The 22,446-nt window shown below is 45.1% G+C and overlaps 1 protein-coding gene across 3 annotated transcripts; it reads left to right on the top strand.

The window, feature by feature from the left end:
- Nucleotides 1-302: 302 nt before the first annotated feature.
- LOC120992105 (gastrula zinc finger protein XlCGF26.1-like) lies at nucleotides 303-12,118 on the top strand. 3 transcript variants are annotated; one of them, XM_040420876.1, is made up of 6 exons: nucleotides 303-343; nucleotides 3,272-3,421; nucleotides 7,229-7,408; nucleotides 8,552-8,675; nucleotides 10,288-11,682; nucleotides 11,767-12,118. In XM_040420876.1, exons 2-6 carry the CDS (start codon nucleotides 3,344-3,346, stop codon nucleotides 11,898-11,900), a joined length of 1,911 nt encoding a protein of 636 aa, XP_040276810.1. In that variant the 5' UTR covers nucleotides 303-343; nucleotides 3,272-3,343; the 3' UTR covers nucleotides 11,901-12,118. The 3 variants fall into 3 exon arrangements, with proteins under 3 accessions (XP_040276810.1, XP_040276808.1, XP_040276809.1); XM_040420874.1 differs by having other exon boundaries at nucleotides 10,288-12,118; XM_040420875.1 differs by lacking the exon at nucleotides 303-343 and adding an exon at nucleotides 934-1,010 and having other exon boundaries at nucleotides 10,288-12,118.
- Nucleotides 12,119-22,446: the final 10,328 nt, after the last annotated feature.

Here is a 22,446-nt window from a genome sequence, read left to right as displayed (position 1 = left end):
CAGAGCTTTACGTGTAATGCATATAGTGCAGAGCTGTGTGTGTAATGTATACAGTGCAGAGCTGTGTATGTCTCAGGCGGCGCACACATCTCTATAACCTCAGGACTGGAGGACTCGCTTCTTATTATCAACAAAAATCTGAATCTCCTCAGACAGCACAGCCTGGAGCCTGACTCCGCCCACACATGGTCACGACGTCACCAAAGGTCCTCTACAGTTAAAAGTATAACACCTGGTCATGTGATTTCTGACTCCTCCCACACATGTGACTGATCACATGACTATGACATCATCACAGGTCCTGTAAGTACAGAACAACCACGGGTTTGCCCATCAGGAGGAGGTAAGCCTGTGCTCACAGTCCTGTAAGGATTGGTGAAGGTGAGCATCTCTCTTTTTTGTACTTAAAGGGGTTGTCCAGTTTTCAAACACTTTTGGACCTGTGGAGGGAAGCACACTTACATGCCCCCTGCCGTTTGACTCACTTAGGGACATGTCACAGCACTGACACACGTAACCCTTGTTAATGCCGGAAGTTGACCACCAGGGACAGGAGCAAAGTAGACCAAAGGAGCTGACACCGAGTGGTGAGGAGCAGGTAAGTATCCATGGATTGGGAGGGGCTGCCCAAAAGTGCTTGGAAACTGGACAACCCCTTTAAGGTGCTGTGATCCCACTGCCACTCATTTTTGTGTGCTGCAAAACCCCTTTTAGGATCTATGAAAATTGGGCATCGCCGTAAACATGCCGACTCGACAGTACGTTTCAGCCCCTCACAAATATTTTTTTTTCACAGTTTTGAACTACTTTTAACAATGAACAGTAGATTATACAGTCCCAAAGAACGACTCGTCCCGCAAAGAAACAAGCTTTCACTCGGCTATGTTGAGGAAATTTTTTTAAAAAAAAGTTCTGGATCCTGGAAGGCAACAAAAAAAATAAAAAAAATAGCTGTGGCGGGAAGGGGTTAAATATCGCGATGGTCCAGTTCTATTATACAACGATACCAGGTAGAAATGTGGAGTTTTATAAAATAGTTTTGCAAAATAAAACCACTTTTTTTTATGGAATTTTTTTTTTTTATATTTTTATTTTTTATTCTTTTTTTTATTTTTATGAAAATGTATGAGTGTTTGTTTAGTCACAGCGTGGAGCCTGTGATCCCACCTCTTGTATACTGCTTTGTTCTACTCAGCGAACTGTCAGGCAGTCTGTTAGGGCCGGGCCTTTCATAGGCTCCTAGCTAATCCATCTACCGCCTCCATCTTTATCTCTGATCCCGACCATTATAAAGTGGGTTGTCGGCAACATATTACAGCTAATGGATCGGCCATTAGAAATCCTGGAACATAAATGTACATCAGGGTGCAGAAAGTTGGTCCATTCCACAATGTACAGTGATATCGTGGTGCATGAAGGGGTTAAAGAGGACCCGTCACTTTTCCTGACGTGTCTGTTTCTGTAAGGCCTCTTTAACACGGGCGTCGCGTGGGAGGGCCGGATAGGATGCGGGTGCGTCGCGGGAAAATGCACGATTTTTCCTCGCGCGTGCAAAGTGTGTTAATGCGCTTTGCACGCGCGTGAGAAAAATCGGCATGTTTGGTACCCGGACTTCTTCACGGAAGTTCGGGCTTGGGATCGGTGTTGTGTAGATTTTATTATTTTCACTTATAACATGGTTATAAGGGAAAATAATAGCATTCTGAATAAGGAATGCATAGTTAAATAGGTATGGAGGGTTAAAAAAAAAAAATTTAACTCCCCTCATCCACTTGTTCGCGCAGCTCAGCTTCTCTTCTGTCTTCTTCTTGGATGACCTGGGAGGAAAAGGACCTTTGGTGACGGCACTGCGCTCATCACATGGTCCATCATCATGGTGATGGACCATGTGATGAGCAAAGTGACGTCACCAAAGGTCCTTTTCCTCCCAGGTCATCAAAGAAGAAGACAGAAGACGAGCCGGGCTGCGCGAACAAGTGGATTAAGGTGAGTTAAAATATTTTGTATTTTTCTTTAACCCCTCCAGCGCTATTGTACTATGCATTCTGTATTCAGAATGCTATTATTTTCCCTTATAACCATGTTATAAGGGAAAATAATAATGATCGGGTCTCCATCCCGATCGTCTGCTAGCAACCGTGCCTGAAAATTGCACCGCATCCGCACTTGATTGTGATTTTCACACAGCCCCATTCACTTCTATGGGGCCTGCGTTGCATGAAAAAACGCACAATATAGAGCATGCTGCGATTTTCACGCAACGCACAAGTGATGCGTGAAAATCACCGCTCATGTGAACAGCCCCATAGAAATGAAAGGGTCCGGATTCAGTGCGGGTGCAATGCGTTCACCTCACGCATTGCACCTGTGCGGAAAACTCGCCTGTGTGAAAGGGGCCTAACTGTTTGCATTCCCCATGTAATTACTATTTTTAGGACTCTATGTTGTGCTGTTCCTTTATTATTCCTGATGGAAGTTGATGAATGAATTACTAGCAGTCTGCAATGAAGGTCCAGGTCCTCTTTAAAGGCTATGTATTCCTTTGGGGGCTATTTTGTTATGATAGCATCTTACTCATTTGAGGCTAAAAAAAAAAATATCTTTTTTTCAATTAGTCTTTATTAAAAATATTGAGCCGTTCCGTCACCAAGGGTTAACAGTTTTTCTAGCTGTATGTATAATGTGTGTCATAAACACTTATTTAAGCCACATTCTTATCAGAAAGAGAAGGGTTGAGCTTTGATGAGTGTTTATAAGGTCAGAGATAAGGAGCCCGTCAGCTGGCGATCTGATGGAGCAGAGAGAAAATTCAGATCATGCTAGTAGAGCATCTCGGCTCTGTGCAGAGAAAAGGACTCCCTATTCTTAATAAAGACCTATTGAAAAAAATATTTTTAGCTCATAATGAGTACAATGCACTAATAAAAAAAAATTGCCCCCAAAGGTGTACATAGCCTTTAAGCTCTTGACTGTACTATATTTGATCCCCAGTCTGACATTCCCGTATATGCTAGCCTCCTTTCTTAATTGCAGCCGTCTTCACCAAACACCTTTCAATTCATAGGGAGAAACCTTCAGCAAATCCACTGTAACCCAGGCCGATGTGCTATAGCTTTTGTGTATATTCAACTCGTGTTCTAATCCTTACAAAAACGGTGAATACAACATATACAGTGTAATAGCTCCTCAAATTTTTCCCATTAGGTAATGTATTTTTACATGAGATTATGTGTGGTTTTTACATTCTTTTCTTCTTTTTTTCCCCATTCAGGCTCCTACAACATAATATCCTCTCCGTTGATATCTTCTATATAAGAGGACATTCCCAATTGGCCTATCAAGAATGGATAGGAACAGAGACAAGGTGGTGGAGAGGATATTACATCTCACCCTAGAGATACTGTTCCAACTTACTGGAGAGGTGAGAGGTTCTGATGATGTCACATTACATCATTCTTATCTATGGTAATAACAGATGATATGACTGGAGAGGTGAGAGATTCTGATGATGTCACATTACATCATTCTTATCTATGGTAATAACAGATGATATGACTGGAGAGGTGAGAGATTCTGATGATGTCACATTACATCATTCTTATCTATGGTAATAACAGATGATATGACTGGAGAGGTGAGAGATTCTGATGATGTCACATTACATCATTCTTATCTATGGTAATAACAGATGATATGACTGGAGAGGTGAGAGATTCTGATGATGTCACATTAGATCATTCTTATCTATGGTAATAACAGATGATATGACTGGAGAGGTGAGAGATTCTGATGATGTCACATTACATCATTCTTATCTACGGTAATAACAGATGATATGACTGGAGAGGTGAGAGATTCTGATGATGTCACATTACATCATTCTTATCTATGGTAATAACAGATGATATGACTGGAGAGGTGAGAGATTCTGATGATGTCACATTACATCATTCTTATCTATGGTAATAACAGATGATATAACTGGAGAGGTGAGAGATTCTGATGATGTCACATTACATCATTCTTATCTATGGTAATAACAGATGATATGACTGGAGAGGTGAGGGATTCTGATGATGTCACATTACATCATTCTTATCTATGATAATAACAGATGATATGACTGGAGAGGTGAGAGATTCTGATGATGTCACATTACATCATTCTTATCTATGGTAATAACAGATATGACTGGAGAGGTGAGAGATTCTGATGATGTCACATTACATCATTCTTATCTATGATAATAACAGATGATATGACTGGAGAGGTGAGAGATTCTGATGATGTCACATTACATCATTCTTATCTATGGTAATAACAGATGATATGACTGGAGAGGTGAGAGATTCTGATGATGTCACATTACATCATTCTTATCTATGGTAATAACAGTTGATATGACTGGAGAGGTGAGAGATTCTGATGATGTCACATTACATCATTCTTATCTATGGTAATAACTAGTGTTGAGTGAATTAAGCTTCGGATCATCAATCCGAAGTCGATTCATTTAACCCCTTAAGGACTTAGGGCGTACTGGTACGCCCTATTTCCCGAATCCTTAAGGACTCAGGGCGTACCGGTACGTCCTAAGTTTAAATCGCGATTGCGGCGCCGGCATCCTGTCACAACGCCAGGGGGGGTCATGTGACCCCCCCCATATCGGCGTTCGCAGAAAACCGCAGGTCAATTCAGACCTGCGGTTTGCTGCGTTTCCGGTCCATTCGGGTCTCCGGTGACCCGATGAACCGGAAAAAGACTGTGATCGCTGGTGTGATTACACACCACCAATCACAGTACGAAGATTTGGAGAGGCGGTGCTGGCCCTGGTGCTTCCTGCGCTCCTCTCTCCCCTCCTCTTCTGCACCAGTACCCTGCAGCACCGTCCTCACCAGGCTCCTGAGATCCTCCCCTAATCGGCACCCATCACCCTCCTGCACTCATCGCCCTCCAGGTAGGTTAGGGTCAGTGAGGGAGAGGCACCGTTAGGCAGGGATAGAAGGGAAAAGTTAGTTAGGAAAAAAATAAAATAAATCACTGTTATCTAAACTTTTTTTTTTGTTTCAGACCCTAGACCGCCACTTGCCCCCCCACCACCAGGACCCTGTGGCCCACCCTAGTACGAGCCACCCTGGGGCTCGTACTGGTTTCCCGGCCCACCAAATAAGCCCACCGGAGCCCCCTGCCGGTGAACTTAGCTGGTGTCCCCCAGTGGATTTTGAGCCCGAGATTCCGGATTTTGTTGGCAATCCAGGAATCCAGATTCCCACAGTGGGGTTTACTGAAATTGACTTTTTTAGTTTTTTTTTCAGTAACCCATTTGTGAATCTGATGGTGGAGCAGACGAACCTGTACGCCCAACAGTTCGTTGCTCAACACCCTGGCTCAGTTTTGGCTAGACCCGGTGGCTGGACGCCGGTCAGTGCAGCCGAGATGAGGACGTTTTGGGGCCTCGTGCTGCACATGGGCCTAGTGCAAAAACCCCAGTGTCAGGCATTACTGGAGTGGGGACGTCCTCTACCCGACCCCACTTTACAGTACGGCCATGACACGTTCCCGATTTGAGGCCATCCGGAAATGTCTGCATTATTCAGATAATGCAGCATGTCCCCCCCTTCCCGAGGTGATCCTGCCTATGACCGTCTGTATAAGATACGGCCGGTCATCGATCACTTCGGGGCCAAATTTGTGCAGGCCTATGTACCTGGAAGGGAGGTCAAGGTTGATGAGTCTCTCGTTGCGTTCAAGGGGAGACTCAGTTTCCACCAATACATTCCCACTAAGCGGGCTAGGTATGGCGTGAAGCTGTACAAAATTTGTGAGAGTACCTCAGGGTACACTTACAAATTTCGTGTGTACGAGGGGCGAGAGTCCCGTATTGAACCCCCAGAATGTCCCCCCACTCTGGGTGTTAGCGGGAAACTCGTGTGGGACCTTATGTACCCACTGCTGGATAACGGTTACCACTTGTACGTGGATAACTTTTATACTAGCATTCCCTTGTTCAGGTCCCTCGCCGCCAGATCCACGTTTGCTTGTGGTCACGGAGGCAGCGGCCTCTCTGCTTCAAGTCACGGTAACAACGCCCCGTTCTCTGCCCCTTCACTGTGACTGACAGCCAGCCAAACTGTCGTGCATAAGCGCTGCCAGTCACAGCGAAGGGGCAGGGAAGGGGGCCGCTGCCCCCTTGACTTCAAGCCTGACTAGAGAAGTGCAGCGGGCAGGGGATAAAAGAACGTTTTTACAGCTTTTGCTTCATCTGCCTGCAGGAAGAAAATGATCGTTACAAACACACTGCTGGCTACTCTAAGGTACTGCTGCCGGCTTGGGATGCTTTTTGGAGGTGACGGGTTCCCTTTAATGCTGTCTCCCTACAGCATGAAAATGTATTGGCTCCGTGGAGCCAAACTTCATCTCATGCGCAGTTGGGTGAGACTTAAAGGGATTCTGTCACCAGGATTAAGGATATAGCGATATTGATATGTGCCCATTAGTCTCCATGCAGTGTTTACAATGACCCCACTGTTACTGCTCTGTGTGTGTTAGATTCTTATAAAAACCGATCTTATTGATTTGTAAATCACCTCTGTCAGGAGCCCAAGGGGTTGTCCCACGATCTCCTGGAGCCCAGCCGCACCCATCGATCCGGAGCCCAGCACCGCCTACCACTTAATTTATTCACTCCACTATCCCTGACGCCAGTTCTTCTCAGTGCCGTAATCTCGCGCAGGCGCAGTGGACACTGTAGTCTGCGCCCCCGTGCGGACTACTGGCACCGGCTTCAACGAGTCAACTGCGCATGTGGTAGGCGGTGCTGGGCTCCGGATCGATGGGCGTGGCTGGGCTCCAGGAGATCGTGGGACAACCCCTTGGGCTCCTGACAGAGGTGATTTACAAATCAATAAGATCGGTTTTTATAAGAATCTAACACACACAGACTGCGCATGAAATGAAGTTTGGCTCCACGGAGCCAATACATTTTCATGTAGGGAGACAACATTAAAATGTGACGTTTTTGAATGAATCGACTTCAGATTGATGATCCAAAGCTTAATTCGCTCAACGCTATTAATAACAGATGATGTGACTGGAGAGGTGAGAGATTCTGATGATGTCACATTACATCATTCTTATCTATGGTAATAACAGATGGACATGGCTGTAGAGGTGATGGACTCTGGAAATGTCAGTAGTGATATTTATTACTGTGTCTCCCCATATCCAGGATTACACAGTGGTGAAGAAGACCTCTAGTGAACGCTGTCAGGCTCCTGTGTCTGAAGGATGGGGAAGAACCTTGAGCCCAATCACGGGGCCTCCACCTCACTCCGTGATACATGAGGAGATCAATGAACAGAAGATCCTAGATCTCACCCACAAGATGATGGAGCTGCTGACTGGAGAGGTGACACTGCTGGGACATTATACAGTAACAGCACTGGAGGGGTCTGGGTGATGACGGTATCATTGTGTTTAGGGCTGCAACGATTAATCAACGTTATCGACAATATTCGATAACGGGATTCGTTGTCAACTAATCCAGTTATCGAATAATCGGCCGATTCGTTGCTATGCCTGCGGGTCCTTGAACTTTAGATCACTGCATCTTTATTACCTTACAATGAAGCTCCATTAACAGGCAGAGCGGGTGGCGGCGTAACGTCACTTACTCACGTGACGCACCTGCTCCACCTACTTTATTCATAAAGTAGGTGGAGCAGGCGCGTCACGTGAGTAAGTGACGTTACGCCGCCACCCGCTCTGCCTGTTACTGGAACTTCATTGTAAGGTAAAAGAAGATGCGCTGATTTAAAGTAAAAGTTACTGCCGGTTAAGGAATACTGCTGTGAGCGTCGGGGCCAGGGCTGTTATGGGGGGGGGTGGGTGATCTGTGGATGGCACTGTTATGGGGGATCTGTGGATGGCACTGTTATGGGGGATCTGTGGATGGCACTGTTATGGGGGATCTGTGGATGGCACTGTTATGGGGGATCTGTGGATGGCACTGTTATGGGGGATCTGTGGATGGCACTGTTATGGGGGATCTGTGGATGGCACTGTTATGGGGGATCTGTGGATGGCACTGTTATGGGGGATCTGTGGATGGCACTGTTATGGGGGATCTGTGGATGGCACTGTTATGGGGGATCTGTGGATGGCACTGCTATGGGGGAGATCTGTGGATGACACATATAGCATAAGATGCTATATAGTGTCATCCATAGATCCCCCCATAGCAAAGTCATCCACAGGTCCCCCTCCCCATAACATTGCCATCCACAGATCCCCTCCATAAGTGCCATCCACAGATCCCCTCCATAAGTGCCATCCACAGATCCCCTCCATAAGTGCCATCCACAGATCCCCTCCATAACAGTGCCATCCACAATTTTTTTTTAATATGGCCTTTGAACATAATGTTTCAAGTAAAATCATATAAACCCCTTTTTTTGTCATTTTGGTGTTTTTCCCGATTAATCGATGAAATTATCGACAACTAATCGATTATTCAAATAATGGTTAGCTGCAGCCCTAATTGTGTTGTCAGGTTCCTATAAGGTGTCAGGATGTCACTGTCTATTTCTCCATGGAGGAGTGGGAGTATGTAGAAGGACACAAGGATCTGTACAAGGATATCATGATGGAGGACCATCAGCCCCTCACATCACCAGGTAATAGGACTAAATACACATATCCTTTCGAGGCTAAGAACAGCTTATGATTTTTTTTATTGTTCATTTGCTTCATATATGCAACGTTGCGCCACTTTCAAAAACGCTCTTTGTTTAAAAATCTCCTAACATTTTGCTTCTGCAGAGTATATGGTAAATCCTACACGTAGCTGCTGCTGCTGCTGCTGATAAACTTGATATAAATCCATCAGAGCACTGCTCCTGTTTCTGAAAGCTCTCTTATCTCCCCTTCCCTTCTCATAGTGCAGGGCTGGCCAACCTGAGGCTCTCCAGCTGTTGCAAAACTACAACTCCCAGCATGCCCAGACAGCCTACAGCTATCAGTCTACAGCATGGCATGGTGGGAATTGTAGTTTTACAACAGCTGGAGAGCCACAGGTTGGCCAGCCCTGTCATAGTGTGAGAGATAGCAGGGTGGGGGAAGGTTGTACATGGCAGATCATAGTTTGGGAGGAAACCTCACTCATGGCAGTCTTCAGTGGGATAATCATATAGGTTGTGTATAAGTGTAGAGAGACAGCAGAGCATGGTAGGCAGGTTTGCCCAGCGGTTCTGTAATGTGTATGGGCAGCTTTAGTCAATCCATAATTGCATTTTGCTACATGCCTTGCATTTTTTATGGAACTTTTATTATAGAAATGTTACAAAATACCATTATAATTTTTATGGTTATATTTAGTGATGAGCGAAGTTATGAAAAATTTGATTCGGTCACTTCACCGAATTTCACGAAGAAATTAGATTTGTGACAAATGACTTTGTCACAATGCACATTCCTTGGTATGTAGCGGGCTCAACGACGGGGAACGACAATCGTGCCGTCCCCCATCATTGAACCTCTCAGATGCCGCGTTCATTGCTAATTGTGGCATCTGATGCTATAATTGTGTACTTTCAGGGACTAATCCGGTAACAAAAAAACAAAAACCTTATCCATTTGCTTGCGGAGAGGCCATCTTGATGGAAGACACCGCATGAAATCTCACGTGATGATGTGATGACATCATCACTCTGGCTGGGCGTGGTGACGTTATCACTGATGATGTCACTGTGCCTGGCCAGCGTGATGATGTCATCATGTCTCCACGCGAGATTTCATCTGGTGTTTTCAATCAAGATGGCCACGACGGCCTCTCCTCGAGCAAATGGATAAGGTATGTTTTGGGTTTTTTTTTTTGCTGCCATTTCAGGAAAAATAAATTTGTTACCACTAAAGCTACATGCACACGACCGTATGTGTTTTGCGGTCCGCAAAAAAAAAAATACGGATGACATCCGTATGCCATTTTTTTTTTTTTTTTGGCGGATCCATTGTAACAATGCCTAAAACTGACAAAACTAGGACATGTTCTATTATTTTTTTTGCGGGGCTACGGAACGGACATACGGATGCGGATAGCACACCGTGTGTTGTCCGCATTTTTTGCGGACCCATTGAAATGAATGGATCCGCATCCTATCCTCAAAAAAAATGGAACGGACATGGAAACAAAATACGTTTGTGTGCATGAGGCCTAAGGGTGAGGAAATTAGGCTTCGCTCAACACTAGTTATATTATTCAAAAATATTAATCTGTTTTATTCTTTGCAGAAGACTGTGCCAGGAGCGCAGAAGGATGTCTGATATCTTCATATCTTAGAGCAGATAATTGTGGTGTCACACAAGATACATGTGAAGAGTGTGCCATCCTCTCAGATGTCCCTTCAGCCCTTCACAGCAAAGCTCTATCATCTGACCCTCTTAAACATCTATCTTATAATTCATCACAAAATGCTAACCAAAATATAAGTCACAAAACAGGTGTGGAACATCAACAAAATCACATAGAAGAGAAGCCAATTTCATGTTCAGAATGTGGGAAATGTTTTACTCATAAATCAGCACGTGATAGACATCAAAAAAGTCACACAGGGGAGAAGCCATTTTCATGTTTAGAATGTGGGAAATGTTTCTCCCAAAAATCTGATCTTGTTAGACATCAGAAAATTCACACAGGGGAGAAGCCATTTTCATGTTCTGAATGTGGGATATGTTTTTCTGTGAAATCATATCTTTTTGAACATAAAAAAAAACACATAATGGAAAAGCCATTTTCTTGTCCAGAATGTGAGAAATGTTTTATTTCGAAATCAAATTTTGTTCAACATCTGAGAATTCACACAGGGGAGAAGCCATTTTCATGTTCTGAATGTGGAAAATGTTATAGTGCAAAAGCAGATCTTGTTAAACATCTGAGAATTCACACAGGAGAGAAGCCATTTTCATGTTCTGAATGTGGAAAATGTTATAGTGCAAAAGCAGATCTTGTTAAACATCTGAGAATTCACACAGGAGAGAAGCCATTTACCTGTTCTGAATGTGGAAAATGTTACAGTGCGAAAGCAGATCTTCTTAAACATCAGAGAACTCACACAGGGGAAAAGCCATTTTCATGTTCAGAATGTGGGAAATGTTATAGTGTGAAATCGGATCTAAATATGCATCAAAGAATTCACACAGGGGAGAAGCCAATTTCATGTTCTGAATATGGAAAATGTTATAGTGTGAAATCAGATCTTATTGAACATGAGAAAAATTACAAAGGGGAGACACCATTTTCATGTTCAGAATGTCATAAGTGTTTCTTAAGAAAAGCAAATCTTCTTGAACATCAGAAAATTCACACTGGAGAGAAGCCATTTTCATGCCAAGAATGTGGGAAATCTTTTATCCATAAATCAGATATTGCTCGACATAAAAAAATTCACACTGGGGAGAAACCATTTTCATGCCCAGAATGTTGGAAATGGTTTACACAGAAATCACATCTTGTTACACATCGAAGATCTCACACAGGAGAGAAGTCATTTTTATGTCCAGAATGTCATAAGTGTTTCTTAAGTAAAGCAAATCTTCTTGAACATCGGAAAATTCACAATAGAGAGAAGCCATTTTCATGCCAAGAATGTGGGAAATCTTTTACCCAAAAATCAGATCTTGCCCGACATCAGAAAATTCACACAGGGGAGAAGCCATTTTCATGCCAAGAATGTCAAAAAAAATTTACCCAAAAATCTGATCTTGCCCGACATCAGAGAATTCACACAGGAGAGAAGCCATTTTCATGCACTGAATGTGGAAAGTGTTTTAACCAAAAGTCAACTCTAATTTCACATCAAAGAAGACACTCTGAAAACACATTTCATGCCTCGAATGAGTCATAAACATACAATAACTCACACAAGAAAGCAACCATTTTTATTATAACCCTTTCCCTCATCTTGATATAACTGTATGTGGAACTGGGGGATAACATCCTGCACCTCAAAAGTCAAGCTAATTGTTGGATTAAAGGGAACCTGTTACCTGGATTTTGGGTATAGAGCTGAGGACATGGGTTGCCACATGGCCGCTAGCACATCCGCAATACCCAGTCCCCATAGCTCTGTGTGCTTTTATTGTGTAAAAAAAACGATTTGATACATATGCAAATTACCAGCGCTGGGATAAAGGAAATGGGGAACAATCAAGTAGCTAATACCTGTTCTGATGAGTGTATGTTCGGAGATGCTTCTCCGAACATAGCTAATACCTGTTCTGATGAGTGTATGTTCAGAGATGCTTCTCCGAACATACACTCATCAGAACAGGTATTAGCTATTTGATTGTGCCACATTTCCTTTATCCCAGCGCTGGTACTTTACTTTTACATTCAATATATATAATTTTGTGGATCGAGGCAGCCGCCATCCCTCAGGTACTTAGCAGCGGCTCTGTGGACTGTTTGTTCACAGAGAAAGGATAATCAAATTGTGATAGCGCAGGTACAACTATTATACTTTACATATGCAAATTAACCTGAGATTAGTCCTGTCCCTGACTCATCTCAGGTTAATTTGCATATGTATCAAATCGTTTTCTTTTACACAATAAAAGCACACAGAGCTATGGGGACTGGGTATTGCGGATGTGCTAGCGGCCATCTAGCAGCCCATGTCCTCAGCCCTATACACAAAATCCCGATGACAGGTTCCCTTTAAGAGATTATGAAAGCGGCTTATAATTATACTATTAGTCTAGTTTCACAGTAGCATTAAAACCGTCTGGCAGAGGAACAGCCGTCCAGAGTTCATTAAATCTGACATAGTCATAAAACAGCTGGAGCACCGTAAGGCTCCATTGACTATAATGCGACCTGGTACGGATCCGGACTGGTTCCGGCATAAGTGCCAGGATTCAGCTGGGCAAATAATGCAATCACGCTGGATAAAAGCCAGATCCGGTTATGCTGGATACGATGAACTCCGGCAGGCTGTTCCTTTGCCAGAACAGCCTGCCAGATGGATTTAATGCTAGTGTGAACCTAGCCTTACATTTAAAAGTAATTGTAAAACTTGCTATACAATCAAGGGTTAGTCAAACATTGTGCCTTATTGAGAGAAAATTGGCGTAAACCCCAGTTTATCAGTAGACATGTGCAGAACATCTGCATATTTTGCTTAACTTTTACTTGTTATCTTGTTTTTCTATTGGTGACAACATCCAAACCGCTCGACAACTACTGGAACCACCTGAAATTTGTCATAATAAGCCCTTCTATTATGTTTCTCAATAAATATGAGAAACTAGCTACATCACTTCAGATGTTTCTCTAACTGAAAACGGTGTGTCTGCATTCTTATTGTGTTCGTTGACCACTGTAATCTAGTCCAATAATCAGAATCTCTGGAGTAAACTCTTCACGGATGAGAGCAGGTTCGCACTGAGCACGTGATAGATGTGACAGAGTCTGGAGACGCCGTGGAGAACGTTCTGCTGCCTGCAACATCCTCCAGCGTGACCGGTTTGGCAGTGGGTCAGTAATGGTGTTGGGAGGCATTTGTTTGGAGGGCCGCACAGCCCTCCATGTGCTAGCCAGAGGTACCCTGACTGCCATTAGGTACCGGGATTAGATCCTTAGACCCATTGTGAGACCATATGCTGGTGCAGTGGGCCCTGAGTTCCTTCTGATGGATGACATTGCTAGGCCTCACACAGCGGCTGCCCCTTTATTAGTGACCTCCACAGTAGCCCGTCTCGTTAACAGTGATTTCCACAATAACTCGCCCCCTTAGCAGTGACCTCTACAGAGCTCTGTTTCCTTAAAATGTGACCTTCACAATACCCCGCCCCCTTAAATGGTTTCGGTCATCAGAAAAATGGGTATTTTTGGCCTACCCAAAACGGCGTTCTTCCAATTCCTTCAATTAAGACATGCATACCAAACGCAATTTCCAAGGAACATAGTAATTGCCGTCTCTCCTCCTGTGGTGAAACAATTACTAGAAGCCAGAGTTGCCAAAGGCCTGATAACCCAATTATATAAATACATTATTGACGCCACTACCCCCTCAAACCCTTTAGTTGTAAAGGGGAAGTGGGAAGAGGATGTGGGGACAATATCTCAAGACCAATGGAATGACATCCTGGCTTTAACTCCTAGTCTTACTTTGAATGAGTCTCAGAGATTATCTCAGTTATACCTGCTACACAGAGTGTATAGAACCCCCAAACTTCTATTCAAAATAGGTGTGAGACCGGACTCCACATGCCCTAGATGTGGTGCAACGGAAGCGACACTGCTTCACATGGTATGGAACTGCCGAAAGCTGGGAAGAGATACGGGAAATCATAGCTACAGCAACTCGGATACGATTGCCCAATGATCCCAGAGTCTGTGTGTTGGGTATACTGGATCCCAGTGGATTAAATGATAAATTATCCTTATGTATCCACAGATAGGGGAGGGGTTGGCGCCATCCTGGAGGAGACACAGTATGGGTAATTGTCCTATGTTTTGCTTTCAATTGAATCCTATATATGCACTTTAGTGGACAATCATGTCGGATTAACTGGGACCTGCGTCCACTGTATGTTTCCTCCAGTGATGTCGTTTTTTTAGCTCCTGTACCAATTCTTTTAACCATGTATGTATTTAATTGTGATTCATTTAATGTGATTTTTTGTAATAAAGAAGTTAATCAGTATTAGCGGTCTGGCATTTTCTATGTAGGTTATGTTGATTGACAGGGCCAACGGACGGTATCGTCCTCTGGCTGGTCCTGTCTGCTATCAAGATCTCGCGCCTGCGCCGTAACGGTATTCATTCGGCGCAGGCGCACTGAGAGGTGGACGCTCGCTCGGCCGCTCCATCCTCAATGCGCCTGCGCCGATGACGTCACATCTACACCCGGCGCAGGCGCATTGAGGATGGAGCGGCCGAGCGAGCGTCCGCCTCTCAGTGCGCCTGCGCCGACTGAATACCGTTACGGCGCAGGCGCGAGATCTTGATAGCAGACAGGACCAGCCAGAGGACGATCCCGCCCGCTGGCCCTGTCAATCAACATGCGGAGGGGGCGTCTTTAGGATAGGCGGATGCGGCTGCCACCAGCGAGTAGCCGCCCTATTTGCTGGTAGCAAGGTAATTTGCATATTTTAAAAGTACGTTTTTAACAAAATCTGCTGAACAGAAATGATTAATTTTCTGTTAACTTAGGTGGTTATAACCTCCTTTGGGAGATGTTTAAATAAATTACAATGAAGATGGGGTGGTGTAGTCATCTCTCTGCAAGATAATATTAGGGGGGGGAGTTGGGTGATAGTTAAATTTGTTATTTAACAAAATTTTTGTATTGCTCTGTATTATCATTGCATTTGATTTTTGTCCATGTTCATGACTGGCTGGATCCTGATCATTATGTGCAATGTGTACTTTATTTTAAATCAATAAAAATGGGTATTAACCTGGCTGACACTAGCGATGTACTAATGTCAGCTGAACATAACTATATTAGTCGCATGTCACTATGTGCTGCCGTTATTTAGAAAAAAAATGAACTTTTATAATATGCAAATGAGCCTCTAGGAGCGGGGGGGAAGGGGGGTGTTACTCCTGCTCCTAGAGGCTCCGTTCGCTTACCTCTTTCCACGCCCTTCTACACTTGATTGACAGGGCCAGGCAGCGTTGGTCTTCTGTCTGCCGGGGAAATCTCACGCCTACGCCGTCCCGTTCAGTATTCGGCGCAGTGAGGGAAGGAGGTTAGCCGGCTTCCTCACTGCAACGTATTCAGCGCAGGCGCAGTGGGGAAGCCAGCTGTCGTGAACGTCCTTCCCTCACTGTGCCGAATACTGAACAGGGCTGTGCAGGCGTGAGATTTCTCTGGCAGACAGGAGACCAACGCTGGCCTGGCCCTGTCAATCAAGTGTAGAAGGGCGTGGAAAGAGGTAAGCGAACGGAGCCCCTAGGAGCAGGAGCAACGCCCCCCCCCCTGCTCCTGGAGGCTTATTTGCATATTATAAAAGTTAATTTTTTTTCTAAATAACGGCGGCACATAGTGACATGCGACTAATATAGTTATGTGCAGCTGACATTAGCACATCGCTAATGGCAGCCAGGTTAATACCCATTTTTATGATGACAGAAACCCTTTAACTGTGACCTCTAGAGCACCCCACCCCTTAACACTGACCTCTATAGCGGACCGTCCCCTTAACTGACCTCCACAGTTCCCTGATCCCGTAAACAGAGACCTCCACAGTGCCCGTCCCTTTAATAGTGACATCCACAGCATCCCGTCCCCTTAACAGAGACTTCGACAGCATCCCGCCCCTTAACAGTGACCTCCACAGCAGACCGTCCCTTTAACAGTGACCTCCACAGCGGCTGCCACTTTATTAGTGACCTCCACAGTACCCCATCTCCTTAACATTGGCCTCTACAGCAATCTGCCCCTTAACACTGACCTCCATAGCGGACCGTCCCCTTAACAGTGACCTCTACAGCAGCCCGCCCCCTTAGCTGTGACCTCCACAGCAGCCTGCCCCTACGTCGGCCAGAGGTCCGGCTTTAGGCCAGACAGTCCGGCTTTCAGACCCCTGTCCTCCGTCCGGTGCAGGGCCTGGACGGACACAGGCATGTCCTTTTGAGCAGCTCACTCTCAGACAGCAGCACCGTGCTGTCTGAGTGCGAGCTGCAGGGAGAAAGTCACCCACTCCCCACCCCTGCAGCTGACAGAAGTTGATTTTTACCTTCATTTTTTCAATCACCGTCGACTGCGGAGGGGGAGGGGCGTGGTTTAACGGGACCTGGGGGTGGGGTTTTTAAGTCCGTCTTTTGAAGGTTGCCTGAATGCCCACCTTACCTGCCCCTGAACTGTGACCTCGACAGCACTCCGCTCCCTTAACAGTGTCATCCACAGCGCCCTGCCCCTTTAAAGCTGACCTACAGCAGTGAAGAAAAATGGCTGGAAACCCGGTGTAAAACTGTGTGTATGTGGAGACTAAGGACCTGCAAGCTTCTATTGGCTGATAAAGGACATGTGACCGTGTGTATGGCAGTTGGGATATGAAGAGAAAGACCTACAGGCTTCTTTTGGCTAATGTAGGTCATGTGATGTGCCATATTTGCATTTTTTGGGAATCTCTCAGGAACGGTACGTCCTAGAGAGCTGAGACCCGGTCTAAAACCTTCCCGGACACCTGATGTACCCGTGTGCCAAATTTCGTGATTGTAAATGCAATGGTGCGGATTCCTTTAGCGGACATACACACATACACTCAGCTTTATATATTAAATGGGATGCTCCTTGGAAGCCTCCACCACAGATTCCATTGTTTTTGATCGCATAATAAGGCCTCATGCACACGGCCGTTCCGTGCATTGGGGACCACAATTTGTGGTCCCAAATGCAAGGGCAACGTCTGTGCAGCGGCCGGGACGGATCGAGACCCATTCAACTTGAATGAGTCCGGGATCCGTCCGCACCGCAAAAAAATAGAACATGTTCTATTTTTTTGCGGTGCGGAAGTACTCCGTAGTGCTTCTGTGGGGTTCCGTGCCTCCGTTCCGCAGCTCCGGATTGCAGACCCATTCAAGCTGTTTGCGTCCCGCAATACGTCCACGGCCGGGCAACGACCACGTGCATTAGGCCTAACACAGCAGATTTGCCTTCGGGCTACTCCTAAGGGTGTTATCTGAGTGGTCCCCTGGTTTTCTTGCTTCCACCTCTCTATAGGTATTTGGTATTCGCTGCAGGATAAGCACAAGGCCGCTGCTTCTTGGAGTATTCTCCATTCAGTGACAGTTGACCCTAGCAGGTCAAAAACAGTTTATGTTTGCTATCTGGATGCTAGCATTATGGATGTGCACCTGTGACTTGGGATCAAATCAAAATTTTATTTAGCAAAGCAGTTGAATAGAATTTTTGAAAACTTCACTCATCTCTAGATGTCACATTACATTGTTCATATCTATGGTAATAACAGATGATATGACCGTAGAGGTGAGAGGTTCTGATCATGTCAAAGTGCAGAGCTGTGTGTGTAATGTATACAGTGCAGAGCTGTGTGCGTAATGTATACGGTGCAGAGCCGTGTGTGTAATGTATACGGTGCAGAGCTGTGTGTAATGTATACGGTGCAGAGCTGTGTGAGTAATGTATACGGTGCAGAGCCGTGTGTGTAATGTATACGGTGCAGAGCTGTGTGTAATGTATACGGTGCAGAGCTGTGTGTGTAATGTATACGTGCAGAGCTGTGTGCGTAATGTATACAGTGCAGAGCTGTGTGTGTAATGTATACAGTGCAGAGCTGTGTGTGTAATGTATACGTGCAGAGCTGTGTGCGTAATGTATACGGTGCAGAGCTGTGTGCGTAATGTATACGGTGCAGAGCTGTGTGCGTAATGTATACGGTGCAGAGCTGTGTGCGTAATGTATACGGTGCAGAGCTGTGTGCGTAATGTATACGGTGCAGAGCTGTGTGCGTAATGTATACTGTGCAGAGCTGTGTGCGTAATGTATACGGTGCAGAGCCGTGTGCGTAATGTATACGGTGCAGAGCCGTGTGCGTAATGTATACGGTGCAGAGCCGTGTGTGTAATGTATACGGTGCAGAGCCGTGTGTGAAATGTATACGGTGCAGAGCTGTGTGTGTAATGTATACGGTGCAGGGCTGTGTGTGTAATGTATACGGTGCAGAGCCGTGTGTGTAATGTATACGGTGCAGAGCTGTGTGTAATGTATACGGTGCAGGGCTGTGTGTGTAATGTATACGGTGCAGAGCTGTGTGTGTAATGTATACGGTGCAGGGCTGTGTGTGTAATGTATACGGTGCAGAGCCGTGTGTGTAATGTATACGGTGCAGAGCTGTGTGTAATGTATACGGTGCAGGGCTGTGTGTGTAATGTATACGGTGCAGAGCTGTGTGTGTAATGTATACGGTGCAGGGCTGTGTGTAATGTATACGGTGCAGGGCTGTGTGTGTAATGTATACGGTGCAGAGCCGTGTGTGTAATGTATACGGTGCAGAGCCGTGTGTGTAATGTATACGGTGCAGGGCTGTGTGTGTAATGTATACGGTGCAGAGCTGTGTGTGTAATGTATACGGTGCAGAGCTGTGTGTGTAATGTATACGGTGCAGGGCTGTGTGTGTAATGTATACGGTGCAGGGCTGTGTGTGTAATGTATACGGTGCAGAGCTGTGTGTGTAATGTATACGGTGCAGAGCTGTGTGTGTAATGTATACGGTGCAGAGCTGTGTGTGTAATGTATACGGTGCAGAGCTGTGTGTGTAATGTATACGGTGCAGAGCTGTGTGTGTAATGTATACGGTGCAGAGCTGTGTGTGGAGCAGTAGAGATGTGTATGTCTCAGGCGGCGCACACATCTCTATCACCTCATGAGGACACACTTCTTATTATCAAGGAAGATTTGAATCTCCTCAAACAGCACAGCCTGGTGCCTGACTCCGCCCACACATGGTAATGACATCACCAAAGGTCCTTAACCTGTTGGGGACACATGACGTACGTCATGTATAGTTCCGATCACCGTCGCGCGGCGGGCTGTGATCGGAACTGGGTGCCTGCTCAAATCATTGAGCAGGCACGCTGGGAAAATGCACGGGGGGTCCTGGGAACCCCCACCCGTGTCGGCGATTGCAGCAAACCGCAGGTCAATTCAGACCTGCGGTTTGCTGCGTTTCCAGGTCCGATAACCCGGAACAGGATGGTGATCGGTGGTGCGATAATACACCACTAATCACCATCCTGAGAGGTGATGGTGACATCACCTCTCAGGATCGGCTCTGATTGGCTACAGGGGCGGGCGGTTCAAATTATTGCAGCGCTCCTCTCCTCCTTTTGTGTCCGAAACTTGTGTGGGACCTTATGCACCCACTGCTAGATAAGGGTTACCACCTGTACGTGGATAACTTTTATACTAGTATCCCCTTGTTCAGGTCCCTTGCCGCCAGATCCACGTCCTCTTGTGGGACCGTGCGGAAAAATCAACGCAGCCTCCCTACCCTCCCCCTCCAGGTACCTATCCCCAGGGGTGAGACCTGTGCCCTTACCAGTGGAAACCTGTTGCTGGTCAGATATAAGGACAAATGGGATGTCCTTGTACTGTCCACAATTCACGGTAACGGCATCACCCCTGTCCCTGTGCGAGGTACTGCGGCAACGGTCCTCAAGCCTGTTTGTATCATCGACTACAATCGGTATATGGGAGGAGTTGATCTCTCTCACAAAGTCCTCACGCCATATAACGTCATGCGCAAAATCCGGGCATGGTACAAAAAAGTTGCGGTCTACTTGGTACAGGTTGCCTTGTACAACTCTTGTACTATCCCGGAGCGCTGGCAACACAGGGACATTCCTGCAGTCTATGAGGCAGTCCTCAAGGCCCTGATCTTTTCCGACCGGGAAAGAGCAGGCCGGAGTACCTCGGGAACTGGAGGCGCCCGGATCGTCCCTGGCCAACACTTTCCAAGAAGGGACGGACCCAAAAAAGGTGCAGAGTATGTCACAGGAGGGGGTTACAGAAGGACACGATCATCCGGGCCTCTGCATTATTGGTTGCTTTAAGGAGTACCACACTTCCATGGAGTACTACATTTATATCTCAGACTTGAGACACTAAAACATAAGAATCTGCTCTATAAAAATACCCCATGACCTAACCCCTCAGATGAACACGGTCAAAAAAATAAAATAAAAACGGCGCAAAAAAAATGTATTTTTTGGTCACCTTACTTCACAAATAGTGTAATAGCTAGCGATCAAAAAGTCATATGCCCCCTAAAATAGTGTCAATAAAACCGTCCTCTCATTCCGCAAAAAAATTAGCCCCTACCTAAGATAATCGGCTAAAAACTAAAAAAAAAAAATGACTCATGACTATGGAGATACTAAAATGTTTTTTTTTTTGTTTATAAAAGGATAATATAGTGTAAAACCTAAATACATTTTAAAAAAGTAGACATATTGGGTATCGCCGCGTCCGTAATAATCTGCTTTATAAAAATACCCCATGAGCTAACCCCTCAGATGAACACGGTCAAAAAAATAAAAATAAAAACAGTGCCAAAACAGCTATTTTTTGGCAAATTTTCCATTTTAAACTGTTTTTTCCAGTAACAAAGCAAGGGTTAACATCCAAACAAAACTTTATATTTATTGCCCTGATTCTGCAGTTTACAGAAACACCCCATATGTGGTTGTAAACTACTGTATGACCAAACGGCAGGGCGCAGAAGGAAAGGAACGCCGTATGGTTTCTGGAAGGCAGATTTTGATGGCCTTATTTTTTTGGCACCATGTCCCATTTGAAGAACTCCTGATGCACCCCTAGAGTAGAAACTCAATAAAACTGACCCCATCTAAGAAACTACACCCCTCACGGTATTCAAAACTGATTTTACAAATTTTATTTACCCTTTAGGTGTTACTCAACAGTTTATGGCAAATGGAGATGACATTTCAGAATTTCTATTTTTGGTAACCTTGCCTCACAAAAATTTAATATAGAGCAACCAAAAATCATATGTACCCTAAAAATAGTCCCAAAAAAACTGCCACCTTATCCCGCAGTTTCCAAAATGGGGTCACTTTTATGGAGTTTCTACTCTAGGGGTGCATCAGGGGGGCTTCAAATGGGACATGGTGTAAATAAACCAGTCCAGCAAAATCTGCCTTCCAAAAACCATACGGCGCTCCTTTCCCTCTACGCCCTACCGTGTGCCCGTACAGTAGTTTACGGACACATTTGGTGTTTTTCTGCAAACTATAGAATCGGGGCAATAAATATTGAGTTTTGTTTGACTGTTAACCCTTGCTTTGTTACTGGAAAAAATTTATTAAAATGGAAAATTAGCCCAAAAATTTAAAATCTTAAATTTCATCTCCATTTGCCAATAACTCTTGTGCAACACCTAAAGGGTGAACGACGTATGTAAAATCAGTTTTGAATACCTTGAGGGGTGTAGTTTCTTAGATGGGGTCACTTTTATGGCGTTTCTACTCTAGGGGTGCATCAGGGGGGCTTCAAATGGGACATGGTGTAAATAAACTAGTCTAGCAAAAGCTGCCTTCCAAAAACCACACGGCGCACCTCTCCCTCTACGCCCTGATTCCTGACTCCTCCAACACATGACTGATCACATGACCATGACAGGAGTACACAGTGACTTTGCTCCACTTTTTAGACAGATTCAGGGCACAGACACATTAGTAGATCTGATCCATGGTGGCCAATTATGCAGCAGTTTTCCTAAGAGAGGCAGATTACTACATTCCTCAAGTCGGAGATGATGAGAGTATTTATCAGAAAGGAGGTGATAACAGTTCTTGCTATGTTCACACTTTGGTACACTGAATTTTCCTTTTAGATTTACAGGCAGAAAATCCTAATGTAGTACAGCAGCATACCTCACAAGAGGGGTAATAGCGGC

Source organism: Bufo bufo, chromosome 2 (assembly GCF_905171765.1).
Source record: "Bufo bufo chromosome 2, aBufBuf1.1, whole genome shotgun sequence".
Classification (NCBI taxonomy): Eukaryota; Metazoa; Chordata; class Amphibia; order Anura; family Bufonidae; genus Bufo; species Bufo bufo.
Note: the sequence above shows the minus strand (reverse complement) of the source record. Positions and strands in the feature narration are given on the sequence as shown.